The sequence below is a fragment of the Hippoglossus stenolepis genome, chromosome 19 (genome assembly GCF_022539355.2).
Source record: "Hippoglossus stenolepis isolate QCI-W04-F060 chromosome 19, HSTE1.2, whole genome shotgun sequence".
NCBI lineage: Eukaryota > Metazoa > Chordata > Actinopteri > Pleuronectiformes > Pleuronectidae > Hippoglossus > Hippoglossus stenolepis.
The window spans coordinates 15501887-15518144 of record NC_061501.1 but is presented as its reverse complement, the minus strand read 5'-3'; the positions used below and the strand labels follow the sequence as shown (position 1 = coordinate 15518144).

Sequence of the window (16258 nt, the reverse complement as noted above, 5' to 3'; positions counted from 1 at the left end):
TAAATGTGTTATTTCCTCTGTTTATAGTTATAGTGGTGCTCTTATTCTGAGAGGGGGCAGCTGGAGGTGATGCTGCAGCAGAGCCTCAGTCAGTCAGTGATGATGATGATGACGAAGATGACGAAGATGATGATGATGAGGATGATGAGGGACGTTATTTCTCCTCCGTGCGTGTGGTGATGAGTTTTTTTTTTGTGAGGAAGTCAAGTAAGAAAATGGACGACTCCCCCGCGGCTCCGCTTCGCGACTCTTTACCGGAACCAGCGACTCAAACTGGGATCTTTACCCTCAAGCCGTCGGCGGAGATGGACTGAGAAGCGACGGACAACAACGATGCTAACATGCTAGCCCGCTCCTCGGTGTTTGTTTCACCTTTTGAGGGTTTTAAACTCCACTAACGACACCTCTGTCACTCCTTTAACTTATTATTCTGTAACGCTAACTAACCGTGACAGTTAACTAGTGGTTAACCCTCACCTGGTGACACATCTACGTCCAGCTACGTTAGTTAGCTCACTTCAGAAGTAGCTAGTCCCCAAAAAAACATTGGTTAAGCTAATTAACGTGGCGTTAGCTTGACAACATTGATGTTATGACTAGTTTGGTTTATTAGACAACAGGGAAGTCGTATTAAACGCTAATGGTGTCGTGCTACAGGTCATTCATTGTTTAAAAAGGGGGAACTAGGTTAAAGAAGTAACTTAGCATCACCTTTACTCTGTTCTCTGAGACTGAGGCTGGAGAGCATCGTCTTCTAACGTCCAGCTCTGCGATGTGTTCAGATAACCTCTCATCAGAAGATTAGAAACTCACAGGAGGAGACGATAAGGATAATAAAAACAATATGGGTGATTCCGTGAGCTTCTCCTGACATGTTTCCATTCAAACGTGCTACGCTAGCACAGGAAACCTGACACCTCCTCACATGCTCTGCACACAGACTCGCAGGCAGCACATATTTTCCAGAGCAGCCTCATCAAGCGGAGCCCAGATATGCGTCTGTCCTCGTTGCTGGCCCTGTTCAGGCCTGCGCTGCCCCTCATCCTGGGGCTGTCCCTGGGATGCAGCCTCAGTCTGCTGATGGTGTCCTGGACGCAGGGGGACCCCGACGACTCGTGCAGGGACGAGCTGGGCAACGGGAGGCTCTTCCAGGGCAGAGGGGACAGCCAGGGGGTGTCCAGGGATGAGGCCGGAGACGAGGACATCCAGCCCCGCATCGTGCCCTATCACAAGGACCCGAACAAGCCGCACAAGAAAGTCCTCAGGTGAGTGAAGGGGGGTCGTGTTTTCTTCATAACACCTCATGAATGAGCAGAACCATATTCTCCATTAGGTTATAAAGAGCTGTGTGAAAAGTCTGTTTCAGCTGATGGTTGACTGCAAAAAGTTCAGACAGTTTTTTGTCTTTAAATCGTTGTAGAACCTCATAAAAACAAGTTTGATTAATGAAACGAGATGAGTGTTATCCTGTCACCTTCATTATGTTTGTGCTTTTATTTTCTCATTTTTGTTGTTTCCATTTCTGTGTCTTTTCCCCTCCTCTCCAGAACCCGATACATCCACACTGAACTGGGCATCAGGGAGCGCCTCCTGGTGGGCGTGCTGACCTCTCGGGCCACGCTGAACACGCTGGCCGTGGCAGTGAACCGTACGGTCGCCCACCACTTCCACCGCACCTTTTTCTTCACGGGTCTGCGCAGCCCCAAGGTGCCTCACGGCATGACTGTGGTCGCCCACGGCGACGACCGCCCGGTGTGGCTGATGTACGAGACGGTGCGTCACCTCCACCAGCACTACGGCTCAGACTACGACTGGTTCCTCTTAGCCCAGGATGACACTTACCTGCAGGCAGACCGTCTGTCTGAGCTCGTGGGCCACCTCAGTGCAGGTCAGGACCTGTACATGGGCCGGGCGGAGGAGTTCATCGGTGGGGAGGAGAAGGCACGCTACTGCCACGGGGGTTACGGCTATCTGCTGTCTCGCAGTCTGCTGGCCCGCCTGCAGCCCCATCTCGACACGTGCCGTAATGACATCCTCAGCGTGAGACCTGATGAGTGGCTGGGCCGCTGCATCATTGACTACCTGGGTCTCAGCTGCGTGGAAGTGCACCGGGTAAGAAAACCTTCAAATTATACAAATAAGAAGAGTGTTATTAGAAGTTTAAAGTGCTTCTGACACTGAATATCCATTGTAACGCTTCTTGTTCTCCATCAATGTTTGCGTGGCTCACAGGAGATGACCTACCGCTACTTTGAACTGGGGAAAAACGCCGATCCAGAGCGAGAAGACAGCACCCAGTTTAAAAACGCCTTCACAGTGCATCCTGTATCAGAACCGAATCTCATGTACCGCCTGCACAAACGCTTCAGCCAGATCGAGCTGGAATGGACGTACCTACAGATCGAACAGCTCCAGGTTGGTAATACACCGCTCTGCTTTTTTCACCTTAACTTATCTGATGGGACAGAATCCAGTGAGCTCCCACGGGGATGAGTTCTGTGTCACGGTGTAATGTTTGTTCTCTTCACCAAACCCGATGTGAATCATTGCTGAAACTGCTGACTGGTGCAATTATTGTCAGAAAGCCCAAAACAAAGAATACAGCGTTTTGCTGGAACATGACATTTAAAATTTCTGTGCCATGTTATTGTGACTATGATCTGCTGAAGAAGCTTTATTGTGTAAATATAGTATCTGCTGATGATAATAATGGTAATTAGGGATGTTTTGACTTGATTATAAATATACGTTACACCACAGAGAAAGTCATGTTGTTATTTAACGGATCCTTCTCAGTTTTCTTATGACAGATTTCTGTGTGTACTCTTCAGATGCAGATCAACAACCTGAGCGAGCGGACGCCAGAGGGAAAGGCCGGAGTCACGTGGCCAATAGGAATCAACCCTCCCTTCAAGCCAAGAACCCGTTTTGAGGTGATCAACTGGGAGTACTTCACAGAGGAGCACATTTACTTGTGCGTCGACAGCGCTCCAAAGTGTGAGATGAGAGGGGCGGACCGCGCGGATGTAAGCGCCGTTCTGGAGATCGCGGTGGAGCGCCTGAACGAACGCTACCAGCCACAGCTACGCTTCCGCAAACGCCGTCTTCTCAACGGGTACCGGCGCTTTGACCCCACGCGCGGTATGGAGTACATGCTGGACCTGGCTCTGGAGGCCTATACCCAGAAAGGCCACAGTCAAGTCATTGTAAAACGGGTCAACCTGCTGCGGCCCCTCAGTGCAGTGGAGATAATCCCCATGCCTTATGTGACGGAGGCCACACGGGTGCAGGTCATCCTACCCGTCACCGCCCAGGATCAGGATTATGTCAGCAACTTCCTCGACATGTATGTGATGAACACTCTCGACACCCACGATAACGTTTTGCTCACGTTCCTGTTCATATACGATCCGTTTGACGCGCAGCGAGTCAGCCAGACGGACGTGTTCGCCGGCATCAAGGCCATGATCGGGGAGGTGGAGAAACGCTACGGCGACGTGAAGATCCCGTGGATAAGCGTGAAGACGGAGGTGCCCTCGCAGGTGAAGCTGATGGACATCATCTCCAAGAAGCATCCGGTGGACACGCTGTTCTTCCTGTCCAGCGTGTGGACGGAAGTCAACGCGGACTTCCTGAATCGCTGCAGAATGAACGCCATCAGCAACTGGCAGGTGTTCTTCCCGATCCACTTCCAGGAGTACAGCCCCGCCGTCGTCTACCGCGACCAGCAGCCCTCCGCTGCCTCTTCTTCTTTCGCCTCCGAGTCGCTGAGGGACGGCCACTTCGACCGTCACGTCTTTGACGAGGCCTGCTTTTACAATGCGGATTACATGACCGCACGGACCAAGATGGCTGCCGACATCTTAGACAACGAGGAGCTGCTGGAAAGCATGGACGTGTACGACATATTTGTTCGCTACTCGGGCTTACATGTGTTTAGAGCCGTGGAGCCGGCGCTCATCCAGAAATACGTACGACGAGCGTGCAACCCGCGGTTCAGTGAGGACATCTACCACCGCTGCGTGCTCAGCAACTTGGAGGGTCTGGGGTCACGCTCGCATCTCGCCATGGCGCTGTTTGAACAAGAGCAGGCCAACAGCACCTAGATCTCACTGGGACCTCTGGTACGTTGTGGTACTTCGAGAGCGTTGAACCTCTAACACACACTCACACTCTCTGCCTCGAGGAAAGGAAAGTCACGCAGAATAATGTGAATTTTAACACGGTACTTTTATGATCCACACACTGAAGTTGTCACTCATTCAAACGGAACCGTCTCGTGCGTGGACTCTGACCGAGCGAACGTGTGCTGGTGCTGAGCTCAAAGGTGTCAAATCTGACTTATGAGTCTATATCGAGGAATCTGTCACGTCTAGAGGAAATATGACTCATCAAAGATTCTCCTCACATCTCGCTCCCTGATCGAGGACACAGACAGAACAGTCAATAGTACCGTTGCTGTTCTAACTGGAGCTGAAGAACAATATTTACACTCCATTGAATATATATGAAAAATAAGTTAATAAAAAAAAAAGACTTAATTTCTTAATAATTATTTGAGGAAAAACACACTTGAGCCACAAATCTTCTTTTGGGAAGATGTTGAAAAATAATACTGGAACAAGCTGAAGCTGCCTTTATTTTAAGATATGTTCTTTTTTTTTTTTTTTAAAGAGGTATTATTATTAAAGAGTGTTATTGCCGCTGTGAGTTGTTTCTTCATTCATTCCACAGAGTTTTCACCAAAATGATTGGTTTCAGTCTCATGAGACAGAAAGGTCACTGTTAGAGGATCTGTGTTGGTCACTAATGATTCAAAGCTCATGTTCAGAAAGTTTTCTTCTCATAGAATTAATTCTTCCCAGTTTGCATGAAAGCTTGAATGCGGCGCCCGGAGGCAGTGAACAGTTTGTTCCGAAGCAGCCGCCCCCCCCCCACCTCGTCCTCCCACAGTCAGGCAGTAATTCTCCACCCCTCCCCGGGCCTCCCTGGGTTTTTTGGACAACATGTGTCTTTGGGGAGAGAGAAGTGAACCCAGTGCCCAGAGGGAGGGCCGCGTCTACCTGGTCCAAGCTGTGCTGGGGTGGTGGTTAACCTCCGCAGCGAGATGGTTGAACAAGCTGAATGGCTCTCTTCACACAGCCCTCTCCTCCTCCTCCTCCTCCTCCTCCTCCTCTCCGATTGGCCCCCTACCCCCCAGGCCCCTCATGTGAGGGTTGTGGGCTCAGGAGAATGGCGGAGCAGCCCAGTGAAAGAGGCTCTTTCTGAGGCTCGACTGCAGTCAGCGTTTGTACAGCCCGGCTGCAGTTCCCAGTGAAAAGGCCTCCACCTGCTTCCTTGTGGTGAGACGGCTGAACAATAAAACGCCTGTTGGCCTCTTACTGATGCAGAAAGTTTAACCCTCCACCAATGAGCTTGAATGCATCACCAGCACTTAGTGTGAGAGTTCTTTTAAAGAAGGGCTATGTAGCAGTGAGCACAATTATTTGTATGAATATGGAGAATGTTTCCCCTTTCTTTCCCACTCTCCACCCTGAACGTCTGTTCTATGTAACACTGGTGAGTGGGTTCGATCTCCTGTGAGAAGTGTGTAACTGACTGAGAGTCACAGCTTCAGCTGTCAGAATCAGATCCAGCGAGTTGAAGAGTGAAGCTGAACTGTTAAAAAGACTTAGCAGTTATTAAAAACCAGCCTTTATCTCCAATAATCAGCAGGAAACTTTAAAATATGAAGAATGCTAAACAGAGTTTGGTGGATTTGTTACAAGATCAACTCTGATGATCTTAAAACACAGACTACTTAAGTAAATGTGAGTACTTGTTTTTGAATATATGTAGAATATTAAAAAAGTACTTTCTGAGTGAAGGCTACTCTCTGATGCAACAGTCTTGCTTCATTATGGTTGAGCCTCGGCGGCGGCTTCTCATGCATTGCATAAACATAGTGGAGTAAAAAGTAAACATATTTGCTCATATGTAGTGGAGCACAAGTAAAAAGTACATTAAAATAAATCTACTTGACTTAAGTACAGATACTCTGAAAATATACTCAGGTACAGTAACAAAGTAAATGTACTTGGTTACATCCCACTGCTGTAAAAAGGTAGAAACAAAAGTAAAAGTTAAAACTACTAAGAGCTCTAGTTGCACGTGTCTGAGGCAATGACTTTACATCTCAGTGACATTGAAGGACTGTTTCCTCAGAGGATATGAATACATTTTAATTTCTGTATGCATTGAGCTTTAATATGTTAATGTTTACATATTTTGCAGCAGAGCACAACACAGTAAAAAACACTTCTTGTTCCCATGGAGGTGATGAGGACAAAAAAAAAAAGACGCCTTCAGATATCATGGCATTTACAAACTTTGGCAAGCGCTTCTTTATTTACATCCAGGCTGTCTCGCAGTATCACAGCTGTTTTCCCTTCTTTTTTTTTTTGTTTTCCTCCTCTTCGTCTTTTGTAAATCACCAAACAAGTTCTGCTCTTTACCGATAAACAGTGTTATGCGTGTGTACCCTAATCATCCTGTCGGTGACCCTCAGTGTAAACAGAGAGAGGGAACACATGCAGGGGGACATGTCGACAGGTCACCAGGCTTCAGTAACAGGAGACACAGTAGTCATGGTGAGTCAGATAAGAGCCTGGTACTGTGCTGCTCACTGCCGAGGAGCTGCAGCTGCGACTTTCCTCCACAGGAAGGTGCTAGTGATTCAGTGACGACAATGTGAATGCCCTGGCCATACAAAGAAAAGTCACTCTGGGTTCGACACAGGACTAAAATACTACCACCGACTACTGTTCCTCCTCTAACGAGTGCAGTTAATATAACTTAGACCTAGTAACAAAAAACACAGACGAGAAAGTAAAATCACACCTACAGTTAGTTGCTGGTAGGGCACATCATTTTTGGCAAAAAAGTTTCCCAGAAGGCATTTCAACGAGTCTTCACACAGACGGCTATGCCAGCTTCCTTTTCCATATATGTACACAAACCGTCCCATCAGCTGTATTAGTGAACGGAGCATGCATAGGTCTTTGTGAAATCGTCCAATCACGTTTTGTGTTTGCTGGGATTTAAAAAAAAAAACTAAACAGTTACAGCACAGTGCAAAGAAACCCAGAAAAAGGTTCCAGCTAGAAACTGACTGCTGAGAAGAAATCCTCCATCTGACCGTGTATACGTACAAGTCGAGTGTAGTGTTAGAAAAAGAAGTGTAACATGAGGTGGTGTGGATTATATCGTGTGTTACAGCTAACGGATGGGGTCGAGAGCGAGGGAGGTCTCCCTCAGCTCCCACGATAAACATGATGGACCTAAAATAAACCACCCCGACCCGAGAGGGGACACAGAGGAACGCTAACATTCCTGCTCTACTAATTCAAAACTCATGGAGCTCCCATCCTGCACCATGTAACTCAACCCGCCCGCCTCCCGCCACATCCATCCCAGAACCCCCCCCAAAACAAACCAAACACATAATCTGTCGTGGACTGTACAGTCGGCCCTCTGCAGGGAAAACAACTTATTTACATTCACATCTCTAGAAAACAAAAAAAAAGATCTTCATGTAACAATAAAAAAGTGTACAAATGGACAAAGCTTCAAACCGGGGCTTTTTAAGTGTTTATTGCAATTAGTGTTCCCTCCGCCAAGGAAGTCATCTCTGCAGAACAAAACTACTGAATGGATTTCCATGCGACTTGGTGGAAGGATGGGACCTGAGCCAAGAAGAAAGCCATTCAATTTCAGTGCGAATCTGGACAGAGAGATTCAGGATTCCCCCCCCCCATTTTCTTTAACATCCTCAATTTCCCAGGGAATAATTCATGGATCTTGATGAAAATAATCAGGCACATTTAAGGACTAATAACTATGAGCGTGTGAAATTTGGTGCAGCTTGATTTAATTGAAAGGCTCTTTTGGGCCTTGGCGGAGGTACAAGCTCTACTGAGTTTGTTTAAAAAGAACATTTAAGACCAACCCACCCAAAGAGTTTTTCTTCCCGTTTGCAATTTCAACTAAAAACCAGATCTGGATTTTTGTCCATTTTCCGTTTCAGTTTCTCTTCCTCTCGTTGCAACCTTTGGTAAAACCTTCAAACCATTAACTGGCCAAACAATACGACACGAGGAAGAGGCAGTGAGTGTCAACATGTACAAGGAACATCTTGTTTTGCTTAAGGGAAGAAAAGATATTGTGACAATGATCAATACTTGTTTTGTCCTTCATTAAAACACAGACTTGGATCTGCTCGTGTGATAATACTCACAGTTAACTCATCTAATACTGTCGTAGGAATCGCCGTAAAAAGAAAAATCTGTTTACCGGCGAATAAGACTTAAGTGAGACACGTTGGCTGTCGTCAAACTGATTCCTTCAAACCTGAAAATGAAAATCTCAGGTTTATCGATATCATTGATTCCCTGCAACCACCCAATGTGTCCCACCTCCACTTTGCTGGTGTAGTTACTCCTCAGTGTTTCCACAAACACTCTCCTCATGAGAACAAATGAAAGAAACCACACACGGTCGCACCGACGATCAAACCTCCCCGAAAAAATGATTAAGAAAATAAAAAATGTGACACCAGGTCCGAGCTCTTCTGAGGATCCAGAGCAGTCAGGTGAGTTTGACTTGACAGGGAGAGACGGTGGTGGTGGTGGTGGTGGGGTTTGCTAGTATTTACAAAGCGGAGAGAGAGTGATGATGAGGAGCGTCGTTTATCCGGCAGTGAGACGGAGGATGTCGACCTCTGACGGCTAAAAACATGCGATTAGCAACGGTGTCCTCACGGTTCTGCACAAAAAAATAAAAAACAGAAGACACGAACGCAGGACGAGCGTCGGAGGTCTGTCTTCCATTCATGCACATCGCTGCCGGCTTGTGGAAACCCCCCTCAAATTTCCAATTTCCTTTTCAAAACCCTTAAAAAAATGTAATCGCTATCACAAAGACAAAGGCTGCGTTTGTTTTAAGTTACTGACACTTTGAGAGGTATTAGGTTTCAGCAGACTACAGCGATGGCCTCACACACACACACACACACACACACACACACACACACACACGGCTCTGAAATCAGATGCAGAGGTGCAGGAGGGCCTTGGTTTAGGTGTTGCGGACAGCTAAGGCCTGTTCCAGCTCCTGCCTCCTCTGCTGGATCTGTCAGGGAGAGAGAGAGAGAAAAACGTGGATATATGACCTGTCCTCTGCATCTAGAGGAAGAACTAGAGGAGTTCAAAGACGCCGAGGGGCCGTCTCCTCACCTTGCAGTAGAAATAGCGGCTCACGGCCTCCTGAGACCAAGGCTCGTGGTAGAACGCAGACCTCCTCTCCTCCTCAGGGTTCCCCACCACGTCTGTCATTAGCTACAGGAAGTGACAAGGCACAAGCATTCATTTTAAGACTAACATGAAGTATATCGACTTGCAGGTGGAACAATGGAATCATCACTTTGAATCAATCCTCCCTCTAAAACCTGCTATTTTGCTATTTTCCTATTGTTTCCGAGGGAATTTAAGTTGTGCGACGAGTGACAGTGTGTGTGTCTTTGTGTACAAACACAAATAGCAGCTTTCGAACCTTTAAGTCCCTGCTCTGAGATTTGAGCCAGTCCTGGATGTAGCCCTTGGGATCTCTGGAGAAGCTGAGCATGAAGTCCCTCTGGATCTTCAGCTGGTTGATGGACTCGATGGTCTCGTGGATCTGAAACATGAAGAAAATTGTTACGTGTTATATCGTTAATGAAAAAGTGTGTCTCTACACCAGCAGCACCACAACATCCTGCCGTCATAAAATGTGTCTGTTCCCAGGAGGCAGCTTAATTATCACCTCTGCGAGATTTACAGCATCCAAGTAACACAATAATGGATTCAGAGGTGTGTGTGTGTGTGTGTGTGTGTGTGTGAGACGCCGCTGATCTCACCTTGTTGTCGAGTGAGGCGATTTCCTGCTGGTTGGCGGTGGAGAGGAGGAAGCTGCTCATCTGGCCCTTCAGGGGGTCCTCCACCTCCACGTCGATGTCGTAGCACGCCGTCTTCTTCTGGTCATTGGGGTCCACGCTGGCAGGGGTGGAAAAGGAAACAGAGATTAATGGATCAAACCTTAAACTGTTAAACATTCATTTATGCAGAAGTGGCAGACAGGATGGGTTTTCAGAAAATCAGCAATGAGCCTGAAAAGAAAACTTCAAATAATTCCTTAAAGCTTCACCTTCAGATTTTTCGTTTTTTAGATTTATAACATTTTATTTCAGACTAAAAATATTAAATGTCTAAGAAAAAATATAATAAAAAGCTTGAGGAAACATTTCATTATAACAAAAGTTTGATGGTTTAAGATTCTGTGAATAGCCGTTGAATTGAATATATTCAATAGCTCTTTCCTTGACGTCAGGAAAAAAGGTCTCCCCAAAAACTTCAGAATTTCAATATGACACAAAAGGCAAAGGACTAATACAAAGAAATATGTATAAAACAAACTCTTAAGTTAAACTCTTCTTTTTAAATACGTCTACATACTTTGACTCCTTGTTATTACAGCCTATCTGAGCAGAGCCCCTCTGGAAAAGGAGATTTTTAAATCTAAATGACAGTTTTCTGGTTAGATGAGGTTCGCACACAGTACAACAGCAGGAATCTGTACCTGATAACGTGGTTGATGACGATGGGGTCCGGGGGCAGAAGGAGGTTGGTGAGACGCTGGGGGATCTCGGAGAACTTCAGCCGCGGGCAGTCAAAAATCTGCAGAAAAATGTTAAAGTTAAATCATATTTTCTAGCCACACTGATTCTAATATTTGAGTTGTAGCCCAGCGACAGCCCCGTACCTGTTGGAAGTACTTGTCACAGTTGATGTACTCCTTGTCGTGGGAGTCCTGCAGCTTGTTGGTCTTGACGTACTGCCACAGAGCCTGGATGATGCAGGAGCGGGTCTGAGTGTGAATGCCGAGCAGGCGAGCCAGGCGCGGGTCCAGCTTGAACTGCGGAGGCTGTGGGACACGATAACATTGCATCACAAAGAGCCTTCACATCGGCTCCATCACATGGGAACAGATATCGAGCTGTGAAGTGGATTCTGAAATGTGGGGTTTTCTGTAGAGCGGTGGTTTTCAGTTCAGTTGTGACAGAGGAGTTCCTGGACAGTGAGGTGTCGCCCTCACCTGGTAGTCAAGCATCAGCAGCAGAGTGCAGCGCACGCTCACGTCTCCGGGCCTCTTCACCTGGAAGCCGTCCGTCTCCTGGGTGGTGGGCGTGCGGTGCCACTGTAGGAGACACACATGCACACACACACATAACACCACATGTTTACTACACACCTCAAACTCAGCCAGCTGAATGTTTATTTCACTCGTTTCACAATCTATTAATCATTTTTTAATCACAGTTTTAATTATTTCACACAAGAATAAGTCTTTTTTTCTCCACCTCGAGGCTTTAATGTCTCGACAACTCCAGGATGAGTTGTCATGAGGTTTGTGTCAGACGTCCACGTCTCCTCAGGATGCACTGTAACGGCCTTGGTGATACTCTAGCACCACCATCAGGCCAAAGAGTGTAGTGCCGACATGCTACACTAAGATGATGATCATGTTAAACATCAGTTAGTTAATATTGTTAATTCTTAGGCTGCTGATGTTAGAATTAAGCAGCTAACATGGTTATTAATCCTGCAAAGGGGTTGAACAATGTCAATAACTAAGGATGTTTTCACTTTAATTGTGATTATCTCTTAATATTTATTATTACATAAGAGGTTTTAGAGGTTTTAAAGAAAAGTTGATGAGGCTGTCAGGAAGTGGAGCATCAACAATTGTGCAGATGAAAAGAAAGACATTTCAATGCACCTGGATCGAGCTCATCTGGATCTCATACTTCAGCTTTCTCTGTGGTTTGGGGCGAGGAAGATTTCTGCGTAACTAGCGACGTGTGCTGAGAAAACCACGAAGGTTAACCAGCAGCTGAACGTTATCTCAGTCAGGATCAACACCATCAGCAGACACCTGATTTCACAGCTAAACCAAAGAGCAGCCTGGCGGAAAACAAGAATGTGTCTTTGTGTCTTGTGTCTTCCAGGACCTCCTCCTTATCCGTCTTATTTACATCTCCATTTTATCTTAACTGCTCAGCAATGCGAGAAGCGAAGCACTTTAAACAGCACATCGAGCGCGGTGGGCGGCAGCCGCTCGGCACACAATACACAGTAATGTTTTCATTCAGCTCTTCAGCTGACTCATAACAGATTAAGTAGTGATTGTACCTCAAGGCAGAGAAAAAATTCTTTTGATGGAAAATCATTCAGAGTGAAGCACCTGAGTGCCTAACTCAAATATGCTCTTAAAAAGAGGAACCTTGAGAAGTCATAATTTTCCCTCTGCAACTGCTAAAGGGAGTTTTTCTTTTTTTTTTTTAAGTCAACCCATTTTGCGAAGATATAAAGTCAAGGGCGGCTTATGGTTGTTTTTAATAAGTACGCACTTGTTTTCTCCGGCTCTCAAACCTGCATGTTAAAACAACCTTGCAACGCTGATATAAAAAAACTCTCCTCTCTGTTGTTGCAGAAAAATCTATTTATTAAAGAAAAGAGAGGACGGTTCACCCTCTCATTCTGTTTTATTGTTAATTTACTTCATCCAACTGGGAGACAAAGGGGAGCGCGTCGGGTTTGGCTGATTGTGGCGTTAACCAGACATCTCTAAATAACCATTTGAGGAGGAGGTCGTCAAAGACCCTCGTTATGTCTCTGCTGCACTACAATTCAAAGGAGGACATGTTGTAATTTTCATTTAAATTAGTGTTTAAGGCTCGAGAGGAAAGAAAGAAGGAATGATGAGATGGACGAGACATTTTTATACGTTACTTCGATTTTGCTGATGCTTTTTACCAAAGTACGAATAAGAACATTTTTACACGGTTATGTTTGTAACTCCCTCAGCAATGGATCTGAAAACTCTTTTTCTCTGTGAAGACGAAAAACCATAAACCTTTAACTCGTAATTCAATAATAATTTGGTGCAGATCCAATAAGAAATCTGGATCTGGTGGATTTCGATGTGGTTTCATGTGCCTTTCTATTGTTTTCAGAGCCGTAGGTCTGTTTGAGACGGGGAAGAACCCATTAACTTTAGGAGCAGTTTCCATTAAGGGGCAGATGCAGGATTCTTTTTTCCCACTTCCTTTAGCATTGCGCCCTCGGAGAGCCTCAGTTCAGCTGTGTTGGAGCAAAAAATTAGTTTTGTGACTGAAAGCAGGAAATTGGTGCGAGCTCTGGTGGCCACATAGCGTCCATGGTTTGATTCCAGCTGTGGACCTTTGCTGCATGTCGTACTTGTACTCCCCCCCCCCCCATTATTTCCTGTCCGCCTCTTTGCTCTTCCAATGAAATTAAGCCTAAAAGTATAAAATTAGATACATGGAAACCAAAGAGCCGTCATGATAAGAGCTCAAATGTCTGCAGCCCTGTGGTCGGAGCAGGTTAAAGGTTGAGGAGATGTGGGTGCGTGGGCGTCTTCCTCTGTGCAGCCATGTTGGAACTGACCTCGACCAAGTGGTTGTCAGGACCGTACAGGTCTTTGTCCAGCTCGATCACCAGGCTCTTAAAAAAGGAAGAGAACTTCTTCTTCTGCTTCCCCGGCTGCAGAACAGAGAGACAGACGTGGTCAGTAAATGTCTAAAATGAGATACACACAGAACTCTGTTTAACCACATATGTAAAACACTTGTCTTCGTGTATTTGCTTCTGGCAACATAACTAATCAGAAACCCACAAGAGGCAGAGCGAGATCAGACGGAAAGTGAGACAGTAGGCATTCTCAGGGTCCACTTCCCCCGAGCTCGACCAGAAATATTTGTGGTTTGTGAAACTTAAACGCTTCCTACCGCTGTGAAATGACGGCCTTGCCCCAGACTGCTGAGAGCATCACAGGCGGCTTTTTGAAGCAACGCTTACAGCGCAAATGTATGATCACTCTGTGTTTTGTTTTTTTTTCATGCTGCATCCTCACTCCCTACAAAACCACTTTTCACATCATCATTTTAAATTCGGAGCCAGGAAATACTTTTCAGCTCAGAGTTGTTTGAGCCCCGTCGTGACTGCGGCACAAAAACGACCCGGAGCAGCTCCCGGATCAAAGTGCGGCAAACTTTTTATTTCTAAACGGAAACATTATGATGTCGGTTACTTCAACAACTATTTCCCTCAAACGGAATTAATCTGCCAGAGATGACTCGACATAAGACCCTGAAGCAGAAAACTATATTTTTATGTCGTGTTTAAAAAGGCTATGAAACAAACCGTGTTTTAAATACAGGCGTGAAAAAACAAATGAAACTCACATCATCGAGCAACTTCCCCTCAACTCGCAGCTCCCAAGATGCAATGCTGCCATCTGAGTCATCGGCGTCGGGTCTGGCGGGGTTGAAGGTGTTGGAAATGTAAAGCCTCAGTTTACGCTTTTGCTGCTGACACAAGGGCATATTGAAAATCCATCGTTTAAAAGGGGCATTTCACCAAATCTTGGGTTGAAATACATGTCACAGAAACCTGAACCGACGAGCGATGAAGTCAAATGAGTCTCTCTGTGCTTTAATGAGACAAAGAAACATTCTCTTGTGGCAGTGTGTCCTCGTGGGGCATGATTTTTTGTCCTAACCTTCATTGGTCTCTTCAGCGCCTCCTGGATGTCCACACGTTTGCGCATGATGGTCTGGTCCAGCTTGCGCTCGAAGGCCAGCAGGTCCATGTAGGCCTGAGACTCCGGCACCAGCTCACGGATCTGCTCAGTGAGGGAGAGAGGACACGCTGACATTAAAATCTATAGACGGACAACGCGGTGGATTAAGAAGTCCGATTTTCTTCAAATATATCATTGGAATATCTCTGAAGGGCTTAAGTGGATTAGCTGTGTCCTGCCTTGGTGCTGGGGGGGGGGTCCACTCTCCTGTTTCAAGGACATTTTAGCTGCGTACATTAAGTTTCCTGTGACTTTACCTCTAAGTAGCTGTAAGGCTTTATTCAAAGTAGCACAGCCAATGATTAAATGTACGATATGTAACTTCGGCCACTAGGGGCCTCTCAATCTAGTTTGATGACATCCTGAAGCCGCATGGGATCATGGGAAATGTTGTGTTCACCACCTTTGCTGATGAAAAACCATCTTGTCAATAACTAAAGGTTAAAACTAATGAAATATTCAAATCCTATCATGTTTTTATAGCTGCACCATCACATCTACTTCAACATTAAAAAATTCAGCCTGACTTAAAGTATTGGGTGTTTTTTTGAATGTTTGGGATCAGAAGTTTAGAGGTTTTGAATAAAGTTTTAGCTACATAACATCACCTTGGTGTTAGTTAAACTTCAGGGACCATGGTGGCGTAGAGATTTATACCATGTCCTCATAAAAAAAAAAACCTCATGAGATTATTCATATTCAAAATGATTAAAGCACAGAGAAGTATAACCTTTGATTTGCTTTAATATTTTCTATGTATAAAACTAATTTATTTCCCAAATCGTATTATTCTTGCACGTATAGAACGAGGACATCAGTGGAAATGTCCCTGTGCTGCTGCTCATCATTAATATGGCGCTCCACACCATCCCGGAGACCCAGTGGGATAAAACGAGGTGTAGGTTGTGCCGATAAAAGTCCTCAGAGCTTCAAGGGCTGCTGCTTCCCAGACTTTGCACACTCCTGCGCCTCGCTCCTTCTCCTCCCTCCCTCCCTCCCTCTATCTTTCCTTTTTCATGTTTCTTTCTAAATGGCTGCTTTCATTGTTGCCTCTCATTCCACCTCTATCTGAATCCCACCGCCTTTCACCGTGGCTGAGGTGCCGAGCAGACGGAGGAGTGTGGCAGACATTCCCTGTCCCTGACTCATTATTGTGGAGTGGCGCCCCGGCCATGGCTGTGCCGCAATCTCCCTGTCTGGGCTGTGTTAGGGGGATAAGACCTGAGTCCAGACGCTCGCAGTCTCCAGACCTCCGCGGTTCCAGCCCTCGGTGAGCTCGCCAGGACGTGGTGAGGTTACGGCGTGGCTCGGGGCCACAAGCTGAGACCACTGGGTGAGAATCAAACCTCAGTCGGCACAGACTCACCTGTGGAAATGTGGTGATTCTGTCGCCTTTTCGCTCCTACTTGTGGTTTCGCATGACTGTTCCAATTTAAATCAAAGAGTCACCTTACAAATAACAGAATGAAACCCTGAGGACGAAACCCCAGAACCTGCTGAAGCCTCCCCTCATCCTCCCTCT

General features: G+C 46.0%; 2 protein-coding genes across 10 annotated transcripts in view; one reads left to right on the top strand and one right to left on the bottom strand.

Moving 5' to 3' along the window:
- Positions 1-102: 102 nt before the first annotated feature.
- On the top strand, positions 103-4710 carry chpf2 (chondroitin polymerizing factor 2). The gene is made up of 4 exons (XM_035143094.2): positions 103-1265; positions 1548-2112; positions 2233-2415; positions 2832-4710. Exons 1-4 carry the CDS (start codon positions 994-996, stop codon positions 4104-4106), a joined length of 2295 nt encoding a protein of 764 aa, XP_034998985.2. The 5' UTR covers positions 103-993; the 3' UTR covers positions 4107-4710.
- Positions 4711-6354: 1644 nt separating this feature from the next.
- smarcd3b (SWI/SNF related, matrix associated, actin dependent regulator of chromatin, subfamily d, member 3b) overlaps positions 6355-16258 on the bottom strand; it is a 35920-nt gene continuing 26016 nt past the window's right edge. For 4 of the 9 annotated variants that reach the window (XM_035143101.2, XM_035143103.2, XM_035143097.2 and 1 more), the window contains 10 exons: positions 14656-14778; positions 14339-14464; positions 13542-13637; positions 11167-11283; positions 10834-10995; positions 10651-10748; positions 9932-10067; positions 9589-9711; positions 9273-9374; positions 6355-9168 (listed from right to left, as the gene is read on the bottom strand). In XM_035143101.2, coding sequence (XP_034998992.1) covers positions 9115-9168; positions 9273-9374; positions 9589-9711; positions 9932-10067; positions 10651-10748; positions 10834-10995; positions 11167-11283; positions 13542-13637; positions 14339-14464; positions 14656-14778 — 1137 coding nt within the window. In that variant the 3' untranslated portion in view covers positions 6355-9114. The remainder of the gene's footprint in view (positions 9169-9272; positions 9375-9588; positions 9712-9931; positions 10068-10650; positions 10749-10833; positions 10996-11166; positions 11284-13541; positions 13638-14338; positions 14465-14655; positions 14779-16258) is intronic. The other 5 variants (XM_035143104.2, XM_035143098.2, XM_035143105.2 and 2 more) reach the window with 3 other exon arrangements.